Here is a 23,139-nt window from a genome sequence, read left to right as displayed (position 1 = left end):
TTTTAATTTTTGACATCAGAAAATTAAAAAATATATATATTTTATTATTATTTTTAGATGACATATACTCTTACACCAGCAATGAGTTGGGAACTAGGTGAAATCAGGGCAATAGGATAAGTTAGTAAGGGAACAATTTAGCTTGCAAGTGTTAGTTGTTCTTCATGAACTGACGAAATACCATTCTAGAAGTTTCAGGATAATAGAACAGTTCAGGATTGTGAATGTTATAGGAGGATGTAACAAAAAGCAATACTTCAATTTTCCCAGAAAAACAACTCTTAGTACTCTTTGAGGTAGTTTGCTGGTATGTTTGATATGGTATAGCTGATGCACATGCTATGTAAATATAAGCTCTCATTCCCGTTTAATAATGGGTTTACTTTACTTTCTATTCTGCCTCCAAGCTGGAGTCTTTACCCTTGCCCATAAACCTGCACCTGCCTCTCTACAGCAGCTCAAAAAACTGCTACCTAAGAATCACCAATTTGAAAGTTCACATGCCCCAAAGTTTAATTAAAAGATGTTTCAAATGATTGTGTGTATATATAGACAATATGTATGTGTGAGTGTGTTTTATATTATGGTAATTTAAAATGTTTTTTGGCAGGAAGAAGGAAATGAAGATAATCTAAAGTTCCATAATGCATTATGGTATCTTGGTATCTTACGGTGTTCTTCAATGTAATATATAATCCTATAATTAAATAATAGTAGTTTACCAAGTTTCTTTGTGATAAATTCCCATAAATCCTGTAACACTGGCCACTGGTTACATACTTGTACTGCAAATGAAGTTTCCTGAGGTCATTTTTGCTGTTTTCATAGTTGACTACGCACAGGGCATTTTGCTGCCCTAGTCATTTCCAGGATATGGTCAACCACACTGCCCTCTGCTGGTGTATTCATAGTAGAGCCACTGTACAAGAGAATAAACACTGTCTTAGGTTTTTACAATGAAAGGAAACTTTATACTTTCCTGATGTAATTTTCCAGCAATCCTTATGGTGTTAGCAGTAAAGTAGGCAAACATTCAGTATTTTCTTCCTTTGGAAACCTGTATTTCTCTATGTATTTTAGAATCCCTTATCAATGTGGACATTTACTCTGCAGTGAATCCATTTTTTCCTCTTTCCTATTCTTGATAGACTTCCCCGCAACCTAAGGTCTTCTTTACTAATTTGCTTTCATCCTTCTTATGACCTTTGGCTTCAGTTCTAATATGCAACTACAATATCATTGATGATAGATGAAACGTGAAGTAATTTCCCTTCTTATGGTTACAAAACTGTGCATTACTGAATGAGGGATTAGTAATGAATGGATATAGTTATGCTGCATCAGATTAGCAGCATATTTCTTTAAATAAAACTATTTACAGAAAAACATATGTGATGTGGGCAGCCTATAATGTAGGTACTATATTTTGAGGCTTGTGTATTCGACATCAGTATTGCAAAGGGTTCGATTATACTCTTGGCCACTTTATTGTTTTGCACAGAAATATTTTAACAATATTTCTCTAGAACAAAGTTCTTTGAAACTGGGAAAGTTAAGATATATTTGTGGTGTTAAAAAATACTTGAATATTTGTATAGATCCTCTTTTTCTTTTCAGTTCAGAAGGAAGTACTGTGTAGGACTTTTTGATGGTCTAAAATGTCCTCACCTTGCCTCAGGAACATGAAAGATCTTTCCTAGTTAAACACAGAATAATATTTTTATAATAACCTTGATCACTAAATTGTGTAGTTTTTTCTTCTGTTACATCAACACATACTCCTCTATGTTTATCTGACTTTTTTTTCTAGCAAAGAAAGTATTGAGAAACACATCTGTCTTATAATTTGTATGCAGAGGATGTTTTAATAACCCATCTCTCCCTTCTTTGTCCATCTCTTTTTAGGCTGACTGGAAGCTTTGTACCGGACTTGATAGTGAGCATGAGTAGCCAAATGTGGCTGCACCTTCAAACAGACGAAAGTGTTGGATCTGTTGGTTTCAAGGTTAACTACAAAGGTAATGATTAATTGCTACATAGGAAATGTTATCTTAATACCACCAGAGAATATTTTTAAATTCACGTTCAATTGCATCTACAAAATTAAAAGTTTTGCAGAACACATGCTACATTTCAACAAAAATCATTTCCTCCTTAATTTAACTGCAAATGTTAATTACAGTTATCTTTAAATAAAATTAGTTTTTCCTTTAAAATGTGTCTATTTTGCATACCTCATCTTTCTCCCAGTATATTATACTATCCTTGTGTTTCAGTCACTGTAGACTCTTAGCCTTCCCCAAAATAGACATGTGATTTTATGTACTTTAAGTAATTTTCCTGGCAAAGATTCTACTAATTATTAAATACTTAAATATAACAGTAAAGGACTGAAATCCCTAAATATTCCAATGTACGAATCTTTTTTTGTAATCTATCAAACATATAAATCATTGATCACAAATTTGTGAAATTGTTTTTGCCCATCCCAGTGTCAGTAAAGATACAGATCAATGATTAACTATGTGTGTATAACAAAATATTTTGTTCTAGTTTCATTTATCAGAAATAGATGCAAGCATTATGAGGTCATAGATATCTTCCACACATGTTGGACCTTGATTAAAACCAATACATACACACAATGTACATATTAGAAATGCAAATTTGCAATTCTGATTGAAAAAAGTACTAATAAACTCAATTAAAAATCTATTTTTTAAAAACAAAAATATACAAGAGACCATCAGAATGTTATGTTGCTTGAATTTATCATTACTATTGTGGTAAAAATTATTATTTTCTATCTTACCAATTAAATAATTACTGTGAAAAATTCTTTTACTTGCATAATAATAATTTTCAATTAGAATTTTCTCTTACAAACACTGTCATGCTTTTGATTCTGGACACATGAAAATGAATGCATGATGTTGTCAGAGAGACACAACACATTCATTCTGTGTTTTTTTGTGTGACTAAATTTGGTACTGTATTAATTTGAATAGTTCAAGAAATCTTTGCAAATGCCAGTTTATTAAAAGGGTTAGCTTGATTATAGTCTTAATATATTCCTCCTCAATTTAAAATCCGCTTCTATCCCCAGTAAATAAAACAAGGTTACAAAATTTAAAGAACAATTGGCTTATGTTACGTGTATTTATCTGTCTTTTTTCTGGCAACTTGTATTTTACATGCAGGGGGTCTATGTGCACATTTGTTGCTTGGAAATATTGTGTAATGCTGTTTTGGAGTACAGATCCTCTCACCTAGTCATACTTCTTGAAATATATCTTTTTTCTTTTTCTTCCTCTTCTCCCTCTAAATGGCTAAGCAAACCTGGCATTCTTATATTCCTGTGGTTTCTGTTATTTTCTCCATCTTATGAAGGTTACCTGTCAGAAAATCTATAGTGATTTAAGCATTAGAAACTGTATGAATTATTAATGATAATGCTTGAACAAGAAACATTTATTAAAACTCATGAATAGGTTGGAGCAACAGGGAGTTCTATCGATATTTACACAGTTCTCCCCTCTGCTGTGGTTCAAGAGCTGGAAGTACATTGCAGAGTAGCATAATTAAACATTATATTGTTCTCCGTCTGCTCAGTTTTCAACAATAGTAATTAAAAAATTCACAGAGATGATATATTTGAAACCAACCCAGGACATTCTAAATGAATAATGCCCTTCTTTTTCTCCCTCCTTTTCCTTAGACTGGAAGTGTCTCTCCCAGTCCAACCTGCTGCACATTACTAATGATAATCTTCCAGCATCAGAGTGATGATCATATTACTCTCATGCTCAAAATTCTGTTTTTTTATCCCTAGAGATAAAATAAAAAATCTCCATACATCATTTCCTCCAGCTTTCTCCATCTGATTTTCTCTTTTTGCATAAACTCTAATTTTACCAAATTATCCATAACTCTCTGAACCCTGCAAATTGTTTCACAACTCTGCTTCTTTGGACATTCAGTAAATCTACCTGAATCACTGTTTTTAATTTTAACTTAGCACCTCCTCGCTCATCCTTCAAGGCAAAGTTCAAATATTTACTCTTCTGTGAAGATTTGGTTAGCTCTATCCGTCACAGAAGACCACTTCCTCTGTTTTATAAACCGTGAATCATATGTATTATATAACTAAATAGAAAATATATCTTACTTGTCTTTGTATTTCTGCTAGCAGTATCCATGCCATCATTATAGGTAGCTAATAATTATTTGTTCAATTAAATTGAATAAATGATTTGGCCTATATAAATTAGGTAATACTAAGCAAAATATGTCCTCAAAAGTTTTGTTTACCAGGATTTTTTTTGTACTGTGAAAATCATGTTTTTGCATTCTCCATAATTTAAAACCTGAGCTCAGAGTTGAAGTGGGGTTCACGTTGAGAAGTTACAAATTTTGATGTGCACATAGTTTTAGCAAGTTCGCCTACTAAAAATAATTTTCATAATTACCATGCTCTCTGTTGAGTAGTGTGTTGGTTCTAAATGGAACACCTGCTAAAAACCTCTCCAGATTTGTCTAAAGATATCTTCTGGTTTTGTAACCTGTAGATTTTGCATGAGATAGTATTAAATATAGATCTCCTCTAAATTAAATATATCTATTTATTGAGTAGTTTGTCTCAAATTTTTAACATTTTAAACATAGTGACTAAAATATGTAATTTAGTCCTTGTTTTTTTGATATATTTTTATTCCTAAATTGTGTTTTGCTAATTAAGAGAGTGTTTTTGAAACTTTATTTTAAAGAAAATGTAATTTCAAATGACGTCTTCTGTTAGAAACTCAAAATAGAAAAAAGATTAAAAGCTGGGCTTCTCTGGTAGAACAAGGATGGGAAGAAGACTTGGTACCTTCAGTTGATCTGATTGCTTCTCATTCCCTCCAAATGTAGGAAGAACCTTAGGACTCCAAAAAACATAGTTTGAAAATGACTGTTCTAAGACTGTACTATTGACAGAGGAACAAAAATTTATGTATGAATGTAAAATAGTACATAATTACCTGATTAAGTAGTCATTAACTTTAGAACTTCTGCTTTAAATCTGTGGAACTATGAATGCTTTTTTCTATGGAGTTTGGACAATGTCTATTTTAAAATGTAAAAAGGCAACAAATGTTGCAAATCAAGAAAACAGTCCTTAATTCTAAATTTAGTTAATTTTTACTCAACTAGGATTCATTTCGTGTTTCTGTTCATGACAGTGCGCTGATTACTGTATACCATAGCATAAATGAATAAAATGCCACCGAACTCTTGAGTAGTTAATGATATTCCTAACTTTTAAAAATCAGTAACATCCTTGTAGATGTAACAAAGTCATGGCCATTCTGATTCACAGGAGATTTTTTTTGTTTGCCAGAACTATGATTTAAGATGTGAACTAAATGTCTTGCTGAAAAGGAAGTATAACCTAGCTGTCCACCTTGCCCCATTTCCCTTAGAAACATTAGTTTTGTTTCCTTGTTTTTGTATGGTCATTATTTCAAATGCATGTTAATCAGAATGCAAGAAAAAAAGAGAGTTCTTTTCAATAGACACATTAACATCCATTAACACTGAGCTACTTTTTGGATATATTTTCAACTTTGTCTTAGTTTAAGGAACATTAGAGCAATAATTAACAATTATGAAGAGCCTTGCATATTCCAATTATTTTGCCTACATTAACTCATTAAATCTGATTGGAACGATAAGAGGTAAGAATTATTACTCATTTTTACAGATGAGAAAACTTACTAGGATTTAAGCACCATGATGATAGGAAGTTTGGTCTGCTTTGTTTATTGCTGTATTCCCGGAATCTAGCATGAGGCCTAACATACAGAAAGCAAACAACAAATATTTGTGGGATGCCTGAATAAATGAATGAACATGAATGGTTAATCATAATCATATTGCAGAATATAGTTGCAACTCTGAGTTTACTGACTTCATTCTTTTTTCCATTATGCCATATTATATCCTAAGTGATTTTGAGAGATTTTTAGGAAAAGCTGGAAACCCTAATCAGTGTGAAGAGCAGGAGAAGACCAGAAGATTGAGTTAAATTACTGAGCTCCCCTTAGCTCATCAGGTACACATCAAAATAAAACATAGGCATGCACGTGACACACACAGACAAAAACCATCTGATTTCACATAGGAGATGTCTGCAATTTTTTTCTTTTCATATAATTTCTTGGTATTTCTTAAGACTTGAATTATTTAGGAACGCTAACTGATTATTACTTTTATAAAGAAAAATTGTTGATTTTTATATATTTGTGTGGTAGTTGGCCACAGTATTTAATGCTTTTGTTAACTTTAATTATTTCATGATTAGGCATTGTAACAATTAGGAAGACATGTATTGGCACATTACAGAAAACCCAACTAATAGTGGCTTAAACAAATATGTGTTTACTATCACCACATGACATGTCCAGAGGGTATACACCAATGTTATTTTTATCTGAGACTCAGGTGCATTCTTGAATTCCCTCTACCATCCTCAACATATTTGTCTTCATCCTCAATGTTATAATTTTTGCCAGAGGTCTATTGTAGGAGAAGATTAGACCCCTCAAAATTCCTTTAAATTATAGTGATGAGAGCTAGCATTTCTGTCTTATTCTTCTTTGGATGGCAATGACTTTGTATTTGAACATTTAATATATTTGACAAGGGTATGTGGAAAAGAATCTTTACCAACTGCAGGGAGTTCAAATACATTTCATCTAACTTCCAGTCAAACATTTTTCTGTATGCATTGACACAATCATGTATTTAATTATGTCTCTCCTTTAACTGTATTCATAGATTTTTTTTTCCAGTACTGGGACAAACTTTCATTTCTGTAATAAAACCTTCTTGAACATGATGACCAATCCCTTAGTACACCCTGGGATCAATTTGCTAACAGTTTGACTAAAATAATTATATTTGTGAATTTGAATTAGAGTTTCTTTTTGTGTTGGTTTTATAAAATTTGAGTTTTAGAATATGGTAGTATTAAAGAATGAGTCAGGAAATTTGTCAGTGACTTGGAATAGTATGAATAACAAACATAAAAGTTACATGTTTTTTAGAGTAAGAAAGACCCTAGCCAGAAAACTATCTGGACATTTTTACTTAAAGGTAAATATTTAACAAATTTAATTTTTGTTCCTTTGACTATAAATCTCTTCAGATCTCTTCTTCAATTAATGCTGGTCACTTATATTTTGTTAGAAAAATTTCCAGGTCATACACAATAATTTTCAAATATATGGACATTTCATGTACATTTTCTTTTTTAACAAAAGTTTCTTTGAAAAAAATAATAAAGATATAGCATACCGATATTTTACTTATGGGTATGTTAATTTCAAGGGGGTAAATTTTTTCTCTTTCTCTCTTTGACTGCATCCGCTTTTATCCCTGCCTGGCAGTTCTTTCTTTTTGTACGAGTGACTGAACTATTCTAGACTCTGATAAACCTTATTTCTCCTAATTCTGTACAGCTCTACAGGTTTGGGCCAAACTAATCAGAATTCCCTTTGAAAGGTTATCAGTCCAGGCTGGACACGGTGGCTCCTATAATCCCAGCACTTCTGGGAGGCTGGGGTGGGTGGATCATCTGAGGTCAGGAGTTTGAGACCAGCCTGGCCAACATGGTGAAACCCTGTCTCTACTAAAAATACAAAAATTAGCAGGGCGTGGTGGTGCATGCCTGTGATCCCAACTACTCCGGAGGCTGAGGCAGGAGAATTGCTTGAACCTGGGAAGGTGGAGGATGCAGTGAGCCCGAGACCATGCTGCTGCCCTCTGACCTGGGCTACATAGTGAGACTCCTTCTCAAAAAAAAAACAGGTTATCAGTCCAGCATCTGGGGCAATTGATATAGTTTCTGGGTAACAGAAAATATTTTTTCTAAGGTGGTAAATTCTAAGGGTGATTTCAGTTGGTGATACTGGTATAACTTTTTTTTAATGTTAATAACTTGCTGATAGAGGCATGGCAGAACCAATGAATAGAAAGAAAAACATAGCATTGTGGACATAATTGGAACTCCTAAATTTAGCAGTTCCTGAAAGGAACACTAGACCTTGGTCTTTCAATTGTGTGAGGCTATAAACTTCTCCTTTATTAAGACATGGTGAGTTCAGTTTCTGTTACTAAATTAGCCTCTCAACTAAATGAACCCTGAGAAACACATTTGTTATCTTTGTTTAATTATTTCAACAGTGTTAAATTAAGTTTAGTCTAAATCTTCCTCTTTATACTTATTTTAAGTTCAGCTTAAAGGTTTCTCCATACATAGTGAACCATAACTTACCTGAATGAGTAAACAGGATGTGACTTCTTCTTTTACCAATCACTGAGTTCTGGCCAATCAAAGGCAGCCAACTGTTCAAACCATGTTCAAATAAGGTTTTATTACAGCCAAGCTGTAACTAATCCAGCTGTTTCTGTACCTCACTTCCATTTTTTGTGTATCACTTTACTTTTTCTGTCCATAAATCTTTGACTATGCAGGAGTGCTGAAGTCTGTGCAAAGCTTTTTTTGTTTGTTTGTTTTGGGAGCTTCCAGATTTGCGAATCATTCTTTGCTCGATTAAACTCTGTTAATTTTAATTTGCTGAAAGTTTTTATTTTAACAACAGTAAGAAGAAATAGTCTATACTATAGTTCAATGCTTTCAGACATGTTTCTTTCTTTATTTTAAAAATATGTTAACATGGAAATACAGTGCAGATGGGCCCAAGAAAAAATGTGTACCCACAGGAAGGAACAGTTATATGTGAGTTAATTAATGTTCACTATGCTTTTTCTTTTCAGGAAAGGAAACATAGAAATATGAGAATTACCTTCTGCTACCAGTATATATTCACATGAGCAAATTTCTTTATTTATCTTAGCACCTGTGTCTTAATGCCATTTTATATATTATATAGTTATATAGTATATAAATTAATATATTTAATTAATATATTAATTAATTTAATATTTAATATATTAATTAATATATTAGCAATATAAATATGTTTATGTATTTATATACACACACTAAGTTGTACTCCCATTCAGTTTTGTTCTCAAATCATGAGAAAAATTAAGGTGTTTCGGAAGTAGCATCAATTCCTTTGTCCTTACACAATTGGTAATGGCAGAAAGAAACAATTGTTTCTCATCACTCAAACCATATTGTGTGGTAAATGTTTTCTGTAAACTTTCTATGAATGTTTTAAATGATTTTTTTCACACTTAAGATTTTTGTTATGAATAGTTCAGAAATAGACCCACATATTATGGCCAATTGATTTTCAACAAAGATGCTAGAGATTTGAATCAGAAAAGATATATATTTTTTAAATGGTGCAGAAACAGTTGTATAGCCACATTCAAAAAAAATTAACTGTTAACTCATGCAATATACAATAATCAACTTGCAATGTATTATAGAGCTAAGTTTAAGAGCTAAAGCTATACAACTTTTGGAATAAAAAGCCTAGTTACCTTAGTTTAGGAAAAATTATCTTAGGGGACCAAAAGCATGCTATCTGTTATGAGCTGAATATTTATATTCCTCCCAAATTTATATGTTGAAGCTCTAACCCCCATATATGATGGTGTCTAGAGATGAGGCCTTTGGGAGAGAATTAGGTTTAGATGAGATCATAAGAATGAGTCCTTCATGATGAGATTAGTGCCCTTATATGAACCAGAGACCACTCTGTCTCTCTTCACCATGTGTGGATACAGCTAGAAACGAACCATCTGCAAGCCAGAAAAAGAGCCCTCACCAGAACCCAACTATTCTGGCGCCCTGATCTTGGAATTCACAGCCTCCAGATTGTGAGAAATAAATTTCTGTCACATAAGCTGCTCAGGCTATGGAATTTTATAATAGTAAAGGAGAAAACTAAGATATTAAAAAAATTGATAAATTGGACTTCATCAAAATTAAAAGTATTTGACATCAAAAGTCACTGTTAAGAAAATGAATTTCAAATCACAGACTGGATAAGAATATTTGCAGAAACATATTTAATAAAGGACCTGTATTTAGAATAAAGCAAACAAACCAATTTAAAATCGGTAAAAGAGTTGATGAAACACTTCACAAAGAAGAGATACAGATGGCTAGAAAGTGTATGATAAAATGTTCACTATCATTGTTATTAAGGTAATGTAAATTACAACTACAAAGAGATACTACTACATACCCACTAGAGTGGTGAAGATTAAAAAACGTTGGCTTGGCAAGGAAGCAGAATAACTGGAACTCTCATACACTGTTAGAAGGAAGATAAAAATGGTATAACCATTTTGGAAAACAGCTTGGCAATTTCTTAAACATATGTCTACCTCACAACCCAGCCATTTTACTCTTAGACATTTTCCCAAGAGAAATGAAATCAATTGTCCATATAAAGAGTTGTATGAGAATATACATAGTAGATTTTTTAAAATTTCTACAAACTGGAAACAATCCAAATGTCCATTTATAGGTGAGTATATAACAAAAATTGGGTATGTCTACACAATAGAATACTACTCATCAATAAAAAAGAAAATACTCTTAACACATGCAATATGAATGAAAATCAATATCAATATGCTGAGTAAAATAAGCCAGATGAAAAAGAGAGTGATGTTATTTATTTAAAATTCTAGAAAATGCTAACAAAATCCATAGTGACTGAAAGCAGATTATGTTTTCTGGGTACTTGGATGAAGGAAGGGATGGATTAGCAACAGGCTGGAGAAACTTTTACTGGGTGATAGACACATTAGTTCCTTTTTTTTTTTTTTTTTTTTCACAAGATATGCCTCTGTCACCCAGGTTGGAAGGCAGTGGCACAATCTCAGCTCACTGCACTCTCTCAAGTGATCCTCAAGTAATCCTCCTACCTCAGCCTCCCGAGTAGCTGGGACAACAGGCACGTGCCACCATGCATAGCTAATTTTTGGTTTTTTTATAGAGATGGAGTTTCGCCACATTGCCCAGGCTGGTCTCGAACTCTTGGGCTCAAGTGATCCTCCAGCCTCAGCTTCCCAAAGACCTGAGGTTACAGGCGTGTGCCACCGTGCCTGGCCTTAATGTTCATTATCTTGTCAGTGGTGATGGTTTCACCAGTGCATATATGTGTGGAAATTTATCAAACTGTATACTTTAAATATGAGTTGTTTATTATTCACCATATCTCAATGAATCTGTAAACAAATGTGTTAATATTACCAATTATCATTTCAAACTGAATGCTAGTGTAAGCTGTATTATTTCAATGGTATTGCTATTTTGAGAGAGTAAGAAAGATTATAAGCAGAATATTTTCAACAATTAAAAAGGCAAGAACAATGTTTCATTCAAAATGAGTAAGTAGAAGAGATGAAAATATTCTCACAATTCATTTTTTAAATGTTGAAGTGGTTATACTCTGCCGAGTTGAATGTTTGTTCTTTTTTTTCTCAGTAGGTTATATCCGTTACAAACAAGAATGTCAAAGATATAATAGAGATTATGATAGGGGCAATTTATATCCAAGCACCAAACAAAGGGCTGAAAATTACATTCATTTTTCCATTTTCCTTTAAAATACTCAGGCTTATGCAAAGTCGTACAAAGTGAAAATTCATTACAATCAACCACTTAATCCTGGTGGTACACGCCTAAGAAATATCTGACTAGCTCTTTTGTGAGGAACTGATTTTTTTTTTTTTGAAACTAGAAACATCTTTCTTTTTCTCCATATATATGATTTTTTTTCATTTTTGTTCCATTTATTTGCTGTTTTCCAAAACTTAATTAATTAGAGTATTTCTCAAAAAATCCTACCATTTGTAGAATCCCAAGATTTACCTTTGCTATATTCCTGATTAGAGTCAGGTTTAAAAAATGTTTTCCCCATATATTTGTATAGTGGAGAAATGAAATGATGACATCTGGCAAGAGTCATTTTTATGTATATTTATTTGCCTATTTAGTTAGCACATATAAACAGAGATCTTATACTATACATCGTTGCAACCCCACAGTACTTACCACAATAAATAAATATATCAATCTGTAATCTGTAAAAGAGATTAGTTAATGTAAAACCCAAATGGCTTTTAATATTAAATAATTACTGTACTATTAAAAGTTGATTCTTAACTTTTAATAATAAAAATATGTATTAAAGCAGAAAACTAATAGTGAATGAATAATAAATATCTGTCAGGACCATTTAAAGTTTGTAATTCCCCAATATTCCCATGCATTTTTTAGTTTTCTAGTGGCACAAAATCAATTTAGTAAAATAAAATTATGTAAGGCATAGTTATATCTTTTTTTATTTTACAAATATTTCCTATTTCCCCATATTCTATCCTTTAACTCAAGTGAAATCCAATTTAGTGGGATCAAAGTCATCTATAGGAAATCCTAAAATTATGATTTGATGTTTCTTTAAAAGAGCATTATGTCAATAATAAAACTTTGTTTAATTAAGTGAAAAGTAAAACTGAAATTTCTAGTTTCTTAGGAACTGAATTATCTGTCATATACTAACATAAATATAAGCATGTTATAAGCAGATACATTTCAGTGTTCATACAATTAGATTGGAGTCCAAACTCATTTATTTAAATAATTGTTTTTCTCTGTAGTTTTCTATATGCATTGCTGATTTAGTATTTGCTGTAAGGACAGTTTCCATATCCTAAAGCTAGAAGCTTAGATTAAGTAGTCTCTTCATTTCTTTTGAGTGCTAGCATACTTTTATTAAATTTGATATTGATATATTTATTGTGCTATCCAAAAATATTGCACTCAATATTGATTCATTGTAGTAAACTGAGATACCTTAAATGGGACAAACGTTCTTTGTATGAATCCTGAGACACTCTCTCAGAACTTGCTGCACAAATTTGATACCTTATTGTCTGATGATGGTCTCTTAGCACTGAGCCAAGAAAGACTTTTGGGTTTTCACATTTTTGTATCTTTTGAGATGTCTCTTTATATAATTTTTATTAAAAAAACAAATCCTGGAGTCTGTAAGACACAATTTCTTTTGCCTAGGAAAAATTACGAAGTCACATGTGATATTTTGTGTGGGAATTTTATGATAACATTTCCATCTGCCTCTCAGAATAAAGAGGGCTTTTAAGCATGACTCATGAAAATGTTTATATTTGAGTAAGGTTGATTCTGTTTGTTCTTGCTCTTTATTAACTTAGAGGTTTATTTTATTTTATTTTACATTCAATATACCAAGTTCTTTCAGAAAACAACTGCTTCTAAAATGTCCAACTTAATTTTGTTTGTCCCAACCTACTGCGAGAACTAAGCCATTTGTTTCTACATGCCAAGAATTAGAATGAGTGGTAGTAGAATATTAAAAGTTACGTCAATTTAAAAATATTTTATAGAGTTTCCTCTATGTGCCAGGCATTGTGAAGGGGATAGGGTACATTGTGAAATATAAAAGACTTAGTCATTATTTTCAGTTTAGTGGGACAAAGACTGATACTTAAAAATAATTTTAAGTGTGATTAATACTAAAAATGAAAAACAGAATGTGCTTTTTGGAGACTATAATAAGACACCTAATGCAGCCTTCAAGGAAAGATTTCCAGAGGCGGTGAACTTTGAATGAGACCTGTGGCTAAGTAGGAGGTGGGAAATGGGGCAGCATAACCAATGTGTGCAAGTGGTTCCATTGGAGCTGAGAGAATTCTAGGATGCGTGGCGGGAATGGAGAGAGAGGTGTTTTAGGAGTAGTACTAGATAAAGCTGAAAGACAGGAAAGAACATGCCATGATTTGGTGCAAAAGGCATGTATATAGCTATGATGACAAAAGATGTCCATTTCTCCAATGGAGGCAAAAGAACACTCCTCCCTTTTCATGTATGCAGGTTTCCCAATTTTCCCCTGAAGACAAGGATCAGTATTTATTAAAGTAGGGGAATCATAGAACATTGGAGCTGAAAGAGACTTTTTTAAAACAAAAATTTAATTTTTCATTTTTATGGGTACCTGGTAGGAATATAAATTTATGTATAAATGAGATATTTTGATACAGGCCGACTGTATAATAAGTGCATCAGGGTAAGTGGGGTATCCATCACTTCAAACATTTGTCATTTCTTTGTGTTAACAAACATTCCAATAAAACTCTTTTAATTATTTTAAAATGTACATTAAATTATTTTTCACTGTAGTCACCCTGTTCTGCTGTTAAATACAAGATCTTATTCATTCAATCTAACTGTATTTTTGTATCCAGTCACCACCACATACCCCCTCTCCCGACCACCCCACTTCCATTCCCAGCCTCTGGTTACCATCATTCTACTCTCTATCTCCATGAGTTCAACTGTTCAATTTTTAGCTTCCACAAATGAGTGAGAATGTGTGAAGTTTGTCTTTCTGTGCCTGGCTTATTTCACTTTACATGTTGCCCTCCAGTTCCATCTATGTTGTTCCAAATGACAGGATCTCATCCTTTTATCTGGCTGAATAATACTCCATTGTGTATATGCAGCACAGTTTTTTTATCCCTTCATCTGTTGATGAACACTTAGGTTGATTCCAAATGTTGGCTATTGTGAATAGTGCTGCAATAAATATGGGAGTGCAGATATATCTTCAGTAACCTGATTTTCTTTCTTTTGGGTACATACCTAGCAGTATTTTGAGGTACCTCCATACTGTTCTCCATAGTAATAATTTACATTCTCACCAACAGTGTATGAGAGTTCTCTTTTCTCCACATCCTTGCCAGAATTCACCATTCACTATTGCCTGTTTTTTGGATAAAATTTGGAAGAAATTCATTTTTATATCATTTGACCCAGCAATCCCATTACTGGCTATATGCTCAAAGGAATATAAATCATTCTACTATAAAGACACATGCACACGTATGTTTATTGCAACACTATTCACAACAGCAAAGACTTGGAACCAACCCAAATGCCCATCAATGATAGACTGGATTAAGAAAATGTGGCACATACTCACCATGGAATACTATGCAGCCATAAAAAACGATGAGTTCACGTGCTTTGCAGGGACATGGATGAAGCTGGAAACCATCATTCTCAGCCAACTAACACAGGAACAGAAACAAAACACTGCATGTTCTCACTCATAAGTGGGAGTTGAACAATGAGAGCACATGAACACGGAGGACATCACACACCACGGCCTGTCGGGAGGTGAGAGGCTAGGGGAGGGATAACATTAGGAGAAATACCTAATGTAGATGATGGGTTTATGCGTGCAGCAAACCACCATGACACGTGTATGCCTATGTAACAAACCTGAAGGTTCTGCACATGTATCCCAGAACTTAGAGTATAATAATAAAAAAAAGTCTTTTTTATCAGAGTGACATGATATCTCACTGTAGCTTTGGTTTGCATTTCTCTAATAATGATGTTGAGCACCTTATCATATACATGTTTTCCATTTGCATGTCTTCTTTTGAGAAATATCTATTCAGATTAGATCTTTGCCCATTTTTTATTCGGATTATTGCTTTTTTTTTCCTATTGAGTTGTATATATATTCTAGTTATTAAGCCCTTGTCAAATAGATAGTTTGCAAATATTTTCTCCCATTTTGTGGGTTTTCTCTTCACCCTGCTTCCTTTGCCACAGCGAAAGCTTTTAAACTTGACATAATTTCATTTGTCCCTTTTTGCTTTGGCTGCCTATGCTTTTGGGGTAATAAATAACAAATATTTGCCCAGACCAATGTCCTGAGAGTTTCCCCAGTGTTTCCTTTTAGTAGTTTCAGGTCTTAAATTTAAGCCTTTAATTCATTTTGATCTGGTTTTTGCCTATGGCAAGAGATAAGGGTCTAGCTTCCTTCTTCTGCATATGAACACAGGTTTTCTCAGCACCATTTATCCAAGAGACTGTCCTTTCCCCAGTGTATGTTCTTGGCACCTTTGTTGAAAATGAGTTCATTGCAAATGTATGGATTTATTTCTGGGTTCTTGATTCTGTTTTCTTGGTCTGTGTGTCTGTTTTTATGCCACTACCATGCTGTTTTGGTTGCTATAGCTCTGTAGTATAATTTCAAGTCAGGTAATGTGATTCCTCCAGATTTGTTCTTTTTGCTCAGGATGGCTTTGGCAATTCTGGGTCTTTTGTGGTTCCATATACATTTTAGGATTATTTTTTCTTTTTCTGTGAAGAATGTCGTTGGTATTTTGATAGGGATTGCATTAAATCTGCAGATTGCTTTATAGACATGTTAATAATACTGATTATTCTAATCCATAAACATAATATAGCTTTCCTTTTTTTCCTGTTCTTTTAAATGTTTTGCATAAATGTTTTATAATTTTCATTGTAGAGATCTTTCACTTCTTTGATTAAATTTATTCCTAGGTATTTTATTTTATTTGTAGCTATCATAAATGGGATTACTGTCTTAATTGCTTTTTCAGATTGTTCACTTGTCTTGATTGCTTTTTCAGATTGTTGGCAGATAGAAATGCTACTGATTTTTGCATGTTGATTTTATTATCCTGAAACTTTGCTGAATTTTAAAATCAGTTCTAACAGGTTTTTGGTAGACTCTTTAGATTTTTCCAAATGTAAATTCATATTGCCTGTAAATGAAGATAATGTGACTTCTTTCTTTCCAACTTGGATGCCCTTTATTTCTTTCCCTTGTCTTATTGTTCCAGCTACAATTTCTGGTACTATGTTGAATAATAGTGGTCAAAGTGGGTATCCTTGACTTGCCCCAGATCTTAGAAGAAATGCTTTCATTTTTTTCCTATTTGGTATTATACTACCTGTGTGTCTGTTGTATATGGCTTTTATTCTGTTGATGTATGTTCCTTCTATACTCATTTTTGTGGGTTTTTATCATGAATGATGTTGAATTTTATCAAATGCTTGTTCAGTGTTAACTGAAATAATGATATAGATTTGTTCTTCATTCTATTAATATGCTATATCACATTAATTGGTATGCAGATGTTGAACCATCTTTGCATCCCTGAGATGAATGCCATTTGGTCATAATGAATGATCTCTTTAATGTGTTTTTGAATTAGGTTTGGGAGTATTTTCTTGAGGATTTTTACATCAATGTTTATCAGACATATTGGCCTATAGCTTTCTTTTTTTGATGTGTCTTTGTCTCGTTTTGGTATCGGGATACTATTGTCCTTGTAGAATGAGTTTGGACGTATACTCTCATACTCTATTTTTTGGACTACTTTGAGTAAGATTAATATTTGCTCTTCTTTAAATATTTGGTAAAATCAACTGAATCCATTGGGTCCCAAGTTTTTCTTTGCTGGAAGACGTTTTATTATGGCCACAATCTCATTACTTGTTATTGGTGTATTAAGGTTCTGGATTCTTTATGTTTCAATATTGGTAGGTTGTATGTGTCTAGTAATTGATTCATTTCTTTTAGGTTTTCCAGTTTCTTGGCATATAGTTGCTCATAGTAGCATCTAAAGATCCTTTGAATTTCTGTGGTATCAGTTGTAATATCTCCTTTTCCATCTCTGATCTTATTCGTTTGAGTCATCTCTTTTTGTATCTTAGTATGACATAACGTTTGTTTATTTTGCTTCTTTTCAAAACACAAATTTTCATTTTGTTGAACTTTTTTTTTTGTTTCAATTTTATTTCTGCTCTGATCTCTATTGTTTCCTTTCTACGAATTTTGGGTTGGTTTGCTCCCACTAAAAACATGAGTAGTTTACACACCACAATTACAGTGATTTCTTTTTTATCTGTGTACTTACTATTACCAGTGAATGTCTTACCTTTATATAATTGCTTATCACTTATCAACATTTTTTTCTTTCAGATTGAAGAACTTCCTTTAGCGTTTCTTATAGGACAGGTCTGATGTTGACAAAATCCCTCAGTTTTTGTTTGTCTGGGAAAGTATTTGTTTCTCCTTCATGTTTGAAGGTTATTTTCACTGGGTATACTATTACAGATTTTTTTTTCTTTCAGCACTTTAAATATGTTATGTCACTCTTTCCTGGCCTGTAAGGTTTCCACTGAAAAATCTGATTCCAGGCATAGTGGAGTTCCATTGTATGGTATTTGTTTCTTTTCTCTTTCTGCTGTTAAAATCCTTTCTTTATCCTTGACCTTTAGGAGTTTGATTATTAGATGCCTTGTGGTATTCTTAATTGGATTAAATCTGCTTGGTGTTTTTAACCTTCTAGCACTTGAATATTGACATATTTCTCTAGGTTTGGAAAATCCTCTGTTTCTATCCCTTTGAATACGTTTTCTACCCTGATCTTTCTCTCTACCTCCTCTTTAAAGGCAATAACTCTTAGATTTTCCCATTTGAGGCTATTTTGTAGCTCTTTTAGGCATCCTTTATTATGTTTATTCTTTTTTCTTTTGTCTGCTCTGACTCTGTGTTTTCAAATAGCCTGTCTTCCAGGTCACTAATTCTTTCTTCTGTTTGATCAATTTTGCTGTTGGGAGACTGATGCATTCTTCAGTATGTCAATTGCATTTTTCAGCTCCATAATTTCTGCTTGATTACTAAAGATATTTTAATCTATTTGTTAATTTTTTTTATTTGGTAGGATTCTAATTCCTTCTCTGTGTTATCTTGAATTTCATTGAGCTTCCTAAAACAGCTATTTTGAATTCTCTGTTTGAATATCTTTCACTCCAGGATTGGTCACTTGTCCTTTCTTTAGTTCATTTGGTAAAGCGATGTTTTCCTGAATGGTCTTGATGTTTGTGGATGTTCGCAGATGCCTGGGCATTGAAGAGTTAGGTATTTATTGCAATCTTCACAGTCTGGGCTTGTTTGTATTTGTCCTTCTTGAGAAGACTTTCCAAGTAATCAAAGAGCATTGAGTATTGTGATTAAGTATTTTGTGACTACTGCCATATCCGCATTAAGGGGCACCCCAAGCCCAGTAATGCTATAAATCTTGCAGTCTTCTGGAGATACCGCCTTAGTGGTCTTAGGTAAGATCCAGGAGACTTCCCTGGATTACCAGGCAGAGTCGCTTTTTCTCTTCACTTACTTTCCTCCCAACAGAGTCTCTCTGTCTTTATGCTGAGCTGCCTGCAGTTGGTGGAGGGATGACACAAGTACTCCTGTGGTCAGCACCACTGGGGCTATGTTGGGTCATAGCTGAAGCCACCACAGTTCTGGCTGTCTCCCAAGGCCTGTGGCAACTATTGCCTGTCTACTGCTGGTGTTTATTCAAGGTCCAAGTGCTGTTTAGTTAGCAGATGATGAATCCTGCCAGACTAGTGCAATTCTCTTCCAGGTGGTTGGTTTCTTTCTGGTCCAGGATGAGTCTAGAAATGTTGTCTGTGAGCTAGCATCTGGAGTCATGAATTTTAGGTATTTATTTGGTGCCTTATTTTACTGTAGCTGAGTTGGTACCCAAGTTGCAAGACAAAGTTCTTTTTACTTTTTCCTCTTTTTTCCTCAAGTAGAAGGAGTCTCACCTCATGGCCATCCCTGTTCTACACCCATGGTAAGTACTGCCTGGCTACCACTAATGTTTATTTAAGGCCCAAAGACTCTTTAGTCAGATTATGCAGAATCCTTCCAGGCCTGGGTCTTTTCCTTCAGAGCAGTGGTTTCCTTCTGGCCAGGGCAGGTCTATAAATACCTGGAATCAGGGACTTCAGGAGTCTGCTTGTTGATTTATTTTACTATGGCTGAGCTGGATGCAAGACAAATCCTCTTTACTCTATCCTCTCCTTTCCTCAAGCAGCAACAGACGCTCCTGGAGCTGCATTGCCTGGGGTTAGGGGGCGGTGACAGAAGCACTCCTTTAACTGCCCCAGCTGGTGTCTCACTAGGTTGTATGCACCACATATTCACTGGCTCTGAGCCCAGCACAGCACCAGGATTTGTCAAGGAATTCCAGTCCTCATGGCTTAGACTGCTTTTCAAATGTATTTAGAGCCCAGACCACTTTCGCCTATGGTGGTAGGGCTAGTCCAAACTCAGATTCCCTCTGCTGTGATAGACAATTCCCTTCCGGCCAGGATTGGTCTAAATGTTTCCTCCATGGACACCAGCTGAATTCTGCCCCATGTTGCTTTCTACTCTGACAGGGCAACACTGAGTTCCAATGCAAAGTCATGCAATTACTGTGTTCTCCCTACTCCAAGCACACAGATTCTGTGTGCCCCACTGCTGCTGGACGATGTGAGAGGTGTGGTATAGGCAGTGCAAGGCTGTCTTTACTTCCCCCTTCAGTGTCTCTTTCCTTGACATGATATTAAAACCAGGTACTGTGATTGCTCACCTGATTTTTGGTTCTTACAGAAGTGCTTTCTTGTGTGGATAGTTGTTCAGTTTGATGATTTTGTGTGTCAGATGTTGACGGTCACTGGAGGATTCTATTCAGCTGCCTTACTTTGCCTTTTCAATCTGGTAGAGATGATTAGATAATTTTATTCAATATATTCATTTCCTTTAAGATAAGGAAATTGAGACTCAAAAAGATTGTTTGACTTATCTTATAGTTCCTGTAAGTAGTGCCTGAGCCAATGGGGAACTATACACTATTGCATCTGAGAATGCCACTTTATATTGTACTATATTGCTTCACACTCTGCGTTTCTGCATGGCGCCAGGGTATATGTAATTGTCACATTGACAAATACACTTTTGTTACTGTATAAGAACTTTGTCAAATAATCTATAATCACCACAATTCCTATGAAAAGAACGTGTTTTCCCCTCAATGTCAGTAATCATTTAATTTTAAATATGATATAGTGGTGATTATTTATTATATATAATTGGGGAATAAATTGGGGAAGAAATTCTAAATCAAAGAAAAATATTAATTAAAGGGGAAGAAACATTAGTGAAATGTTAGTAAAATGGTATTCCTTATTTACTGTAAGTAGAAGATAAAATAGGATATATGTGTGACATTTAGGTTTACAGAATTTGATTTTTTAACAGCAGAGGAGATCAGAGTTCTTCATTTGATTAAATAAAATCCCAATGTGATTTTTGCTTTTTGCTTATCTCGCATGAGAAGTAAATCTTGATAATCTTAGTTCAGAATTTTAGAATAAAATTTAGAATTTAGAATTTTAGAATAGGGCTGATCTGACTACATGCAAAGAGGTACTTATTTATATGAATAAGTCATTTTCTAAATATGGCATTGCATCATTTGATGGACACTTTGATAGTGCTGACCATCCCAAATTCAATAGCTTAACACAATTATTTTCACAACTCTGTGATGGGCTGAAGATGGCTGAATTTTGAATTTAAAGGCTGAATTTTGATCCATGAATTATTAATTCTCCTGGGTCCAGTAGGCAAAGCCATGCATGGTCTTTTTCTGACAATGGAAAAAAGTTCATAGGCTAAAACTTTAATTGTACAACTATTTTTAAAGCTCTACTGGCATTTTTTTCCTAAAATCTATTGGTTAAATCAAACACATTGTCAAGCTCAGATTTAAGGGACAGGAAAGTAGATTCCGTCCTCAAATATGAGGGAAGAGGGTGAATTTTTTAAAATAATTATGTAGTTTGCCACAAAGATTAACCCACATATTAATGAAAAACTTTGAGCTGCTGCTGAGGTCAATGTTAAATACATACACACACGCACGCGCATGCGCGCGCAAACACACATATACACACACACACACACACACACACACATCTTCTGCCCTGAAGAAGAAAACAGTCTATTTTGAACAAAATTAAATAAGCTGACTCTTGCAGTGATCTGAGAAATATGATATAGAACTGGACTGGGCAGGTAAGATTATGTCCTTTTGTTCTGCAAAATACAGTGTCAAGATAATGAGAAGACAAGTTACAGACTAATAGAAAATCTTTGCAAAGACACATCTTATAAAAAACTGCTATCCAAAATACAAAATGAGTGCCTAAAATTCAACAATAAGAAAATGACCAACCTTAGTTAAAAAAATGGGCAAATTATATAAACAGACCGGAAAAAGACATACAGATGGCAATTAAACATACGAAAATATGTTCAACATCATATGTCATTAGGGAATCGCAAATTAAAACAATGAGATAGTACTAGCTACCTATTAAAATGGCCCAGATCCAGGACACTGACGGCAACAAATCTTGGTGATGATGTGGAGCAATAGAAATTCTGATTCATTGCTGGTGGAAATGCAAAATGGTATAGCCATTTTGAGAGATAGTTTGGCAGTTTCTTACAAAACTAAACATACTCTTACCATAAAGTCCAGCAGTCATGCTCCTTGAATTTACCCAAATGAACTCAAAACTTATGTCCACACAAATACCTGCAAATGGAGGTTTATAGCAGCTTTATTCATATTTGTCAATTTGGAAGCAACCAGAATGTCTTTCAGTAGGTGAATGGATAAATAAACTATGGCGCTAAAAAGAAATGATCTATCAAGCCATGAAAAGACATGGAGGATACTTAGAAGCATTTTACTCAGTGAAAGAAATCAATCTGAGAAGTCTACATACTATATGATTTCAACTATATGATGTTCTGGAAAAAGCAATTGAGACAATAAAATTATCAGTGGTTTTCATGGGTTAGGTGGGAGTGAGAGAGATTAAGCAGAGCCAAGAGGATTTTTAGGGCAGTAAAGCTATTATACATAATATGACAATAGTAGATACATGCCATCATACTTTTCAAAACCCATAGAATGTACAACACCAAGCCTGAATTCTAGTGTGAACTACGGACTTTGGGTGATAATGATGTGTCAGTGCAGTTTCATTAATTTTAATGAATGTACTATAGTAATGTGGGATGTTGGTAGTTGGGGAGGTTGTACGTGAAGGAGGGCAGGGAGTATATGAAAACTCTGTACTTCCTGTTTAATTTTGCTGCGAACACAAAACTGCTCCAAAAACAAAGATTATTGATTTTTTTTAAAAAAGTAGTCATTACTACTTCCAAAGTTGTCCAGAAATATTTATAAAATGTTTTATTTTATGTTAGTAGAAGCATTGGAAAGCTTAAGGTGGCTGTTCTCACTGATATATTCAATATGATATTCTGATTTAGTCTACTACTCAATTTCCATGGCAATGTTTTAGGTTAAAAAAAAGTATCAGGGCATCAGTAAGCAACATATTCTGGCCAGTGCTCTCAAGTGTCATTCATGTTTATTTCAGCTTTCACA

General features: G+C 33.9%; 1 protein-coding gene across 4 annotated transcripts in view; it reads left to right on the top strand.

The window, feature by feature from the left end:
* CSMD3 (CUB and Sushi multiple domains 3) overlaps positions 1–23,139 on the top strand; it is a 1,211,731-nt gene that overhangs the window by 627,748 nt on the left and 560,844 nt on the right. For all 4 annotated transcript variants that reach the window (XM_054518783.2, XM_063726791.1, XM_063726792.1 and 1 more), the window contains one exon: positions 1,906–2,018. In XM_054518783.2, coding sequence (XP_054374758.2) covers positions 1,906–2,018 — 113 coding nt within the window. The remainder of the gene's footprint in view (positions 1–1,905; positions 2,019–23,139) is intronic.

Source organism: Pongo abelii, chromosome 7, assembly GCF_028885655.2.
Source record: "Pongo abelii isolate AG06213 chromosome 7, NHGRI_mPonAbe1-v2.0_pri, whole genome shotgun sequence".
Taxonomy (NCBI): domain Eukaryota; kingdom Metazoa; phylum Chordata; class Mammalia; order Primates; family Hominidae; genus Pongo; species Pongo abelii.
The sequence above is the reverse complement of the archived record's forward strand: the minus strand, read 5'-3'. Positions and strand labels throughout refer to the sequence as shown.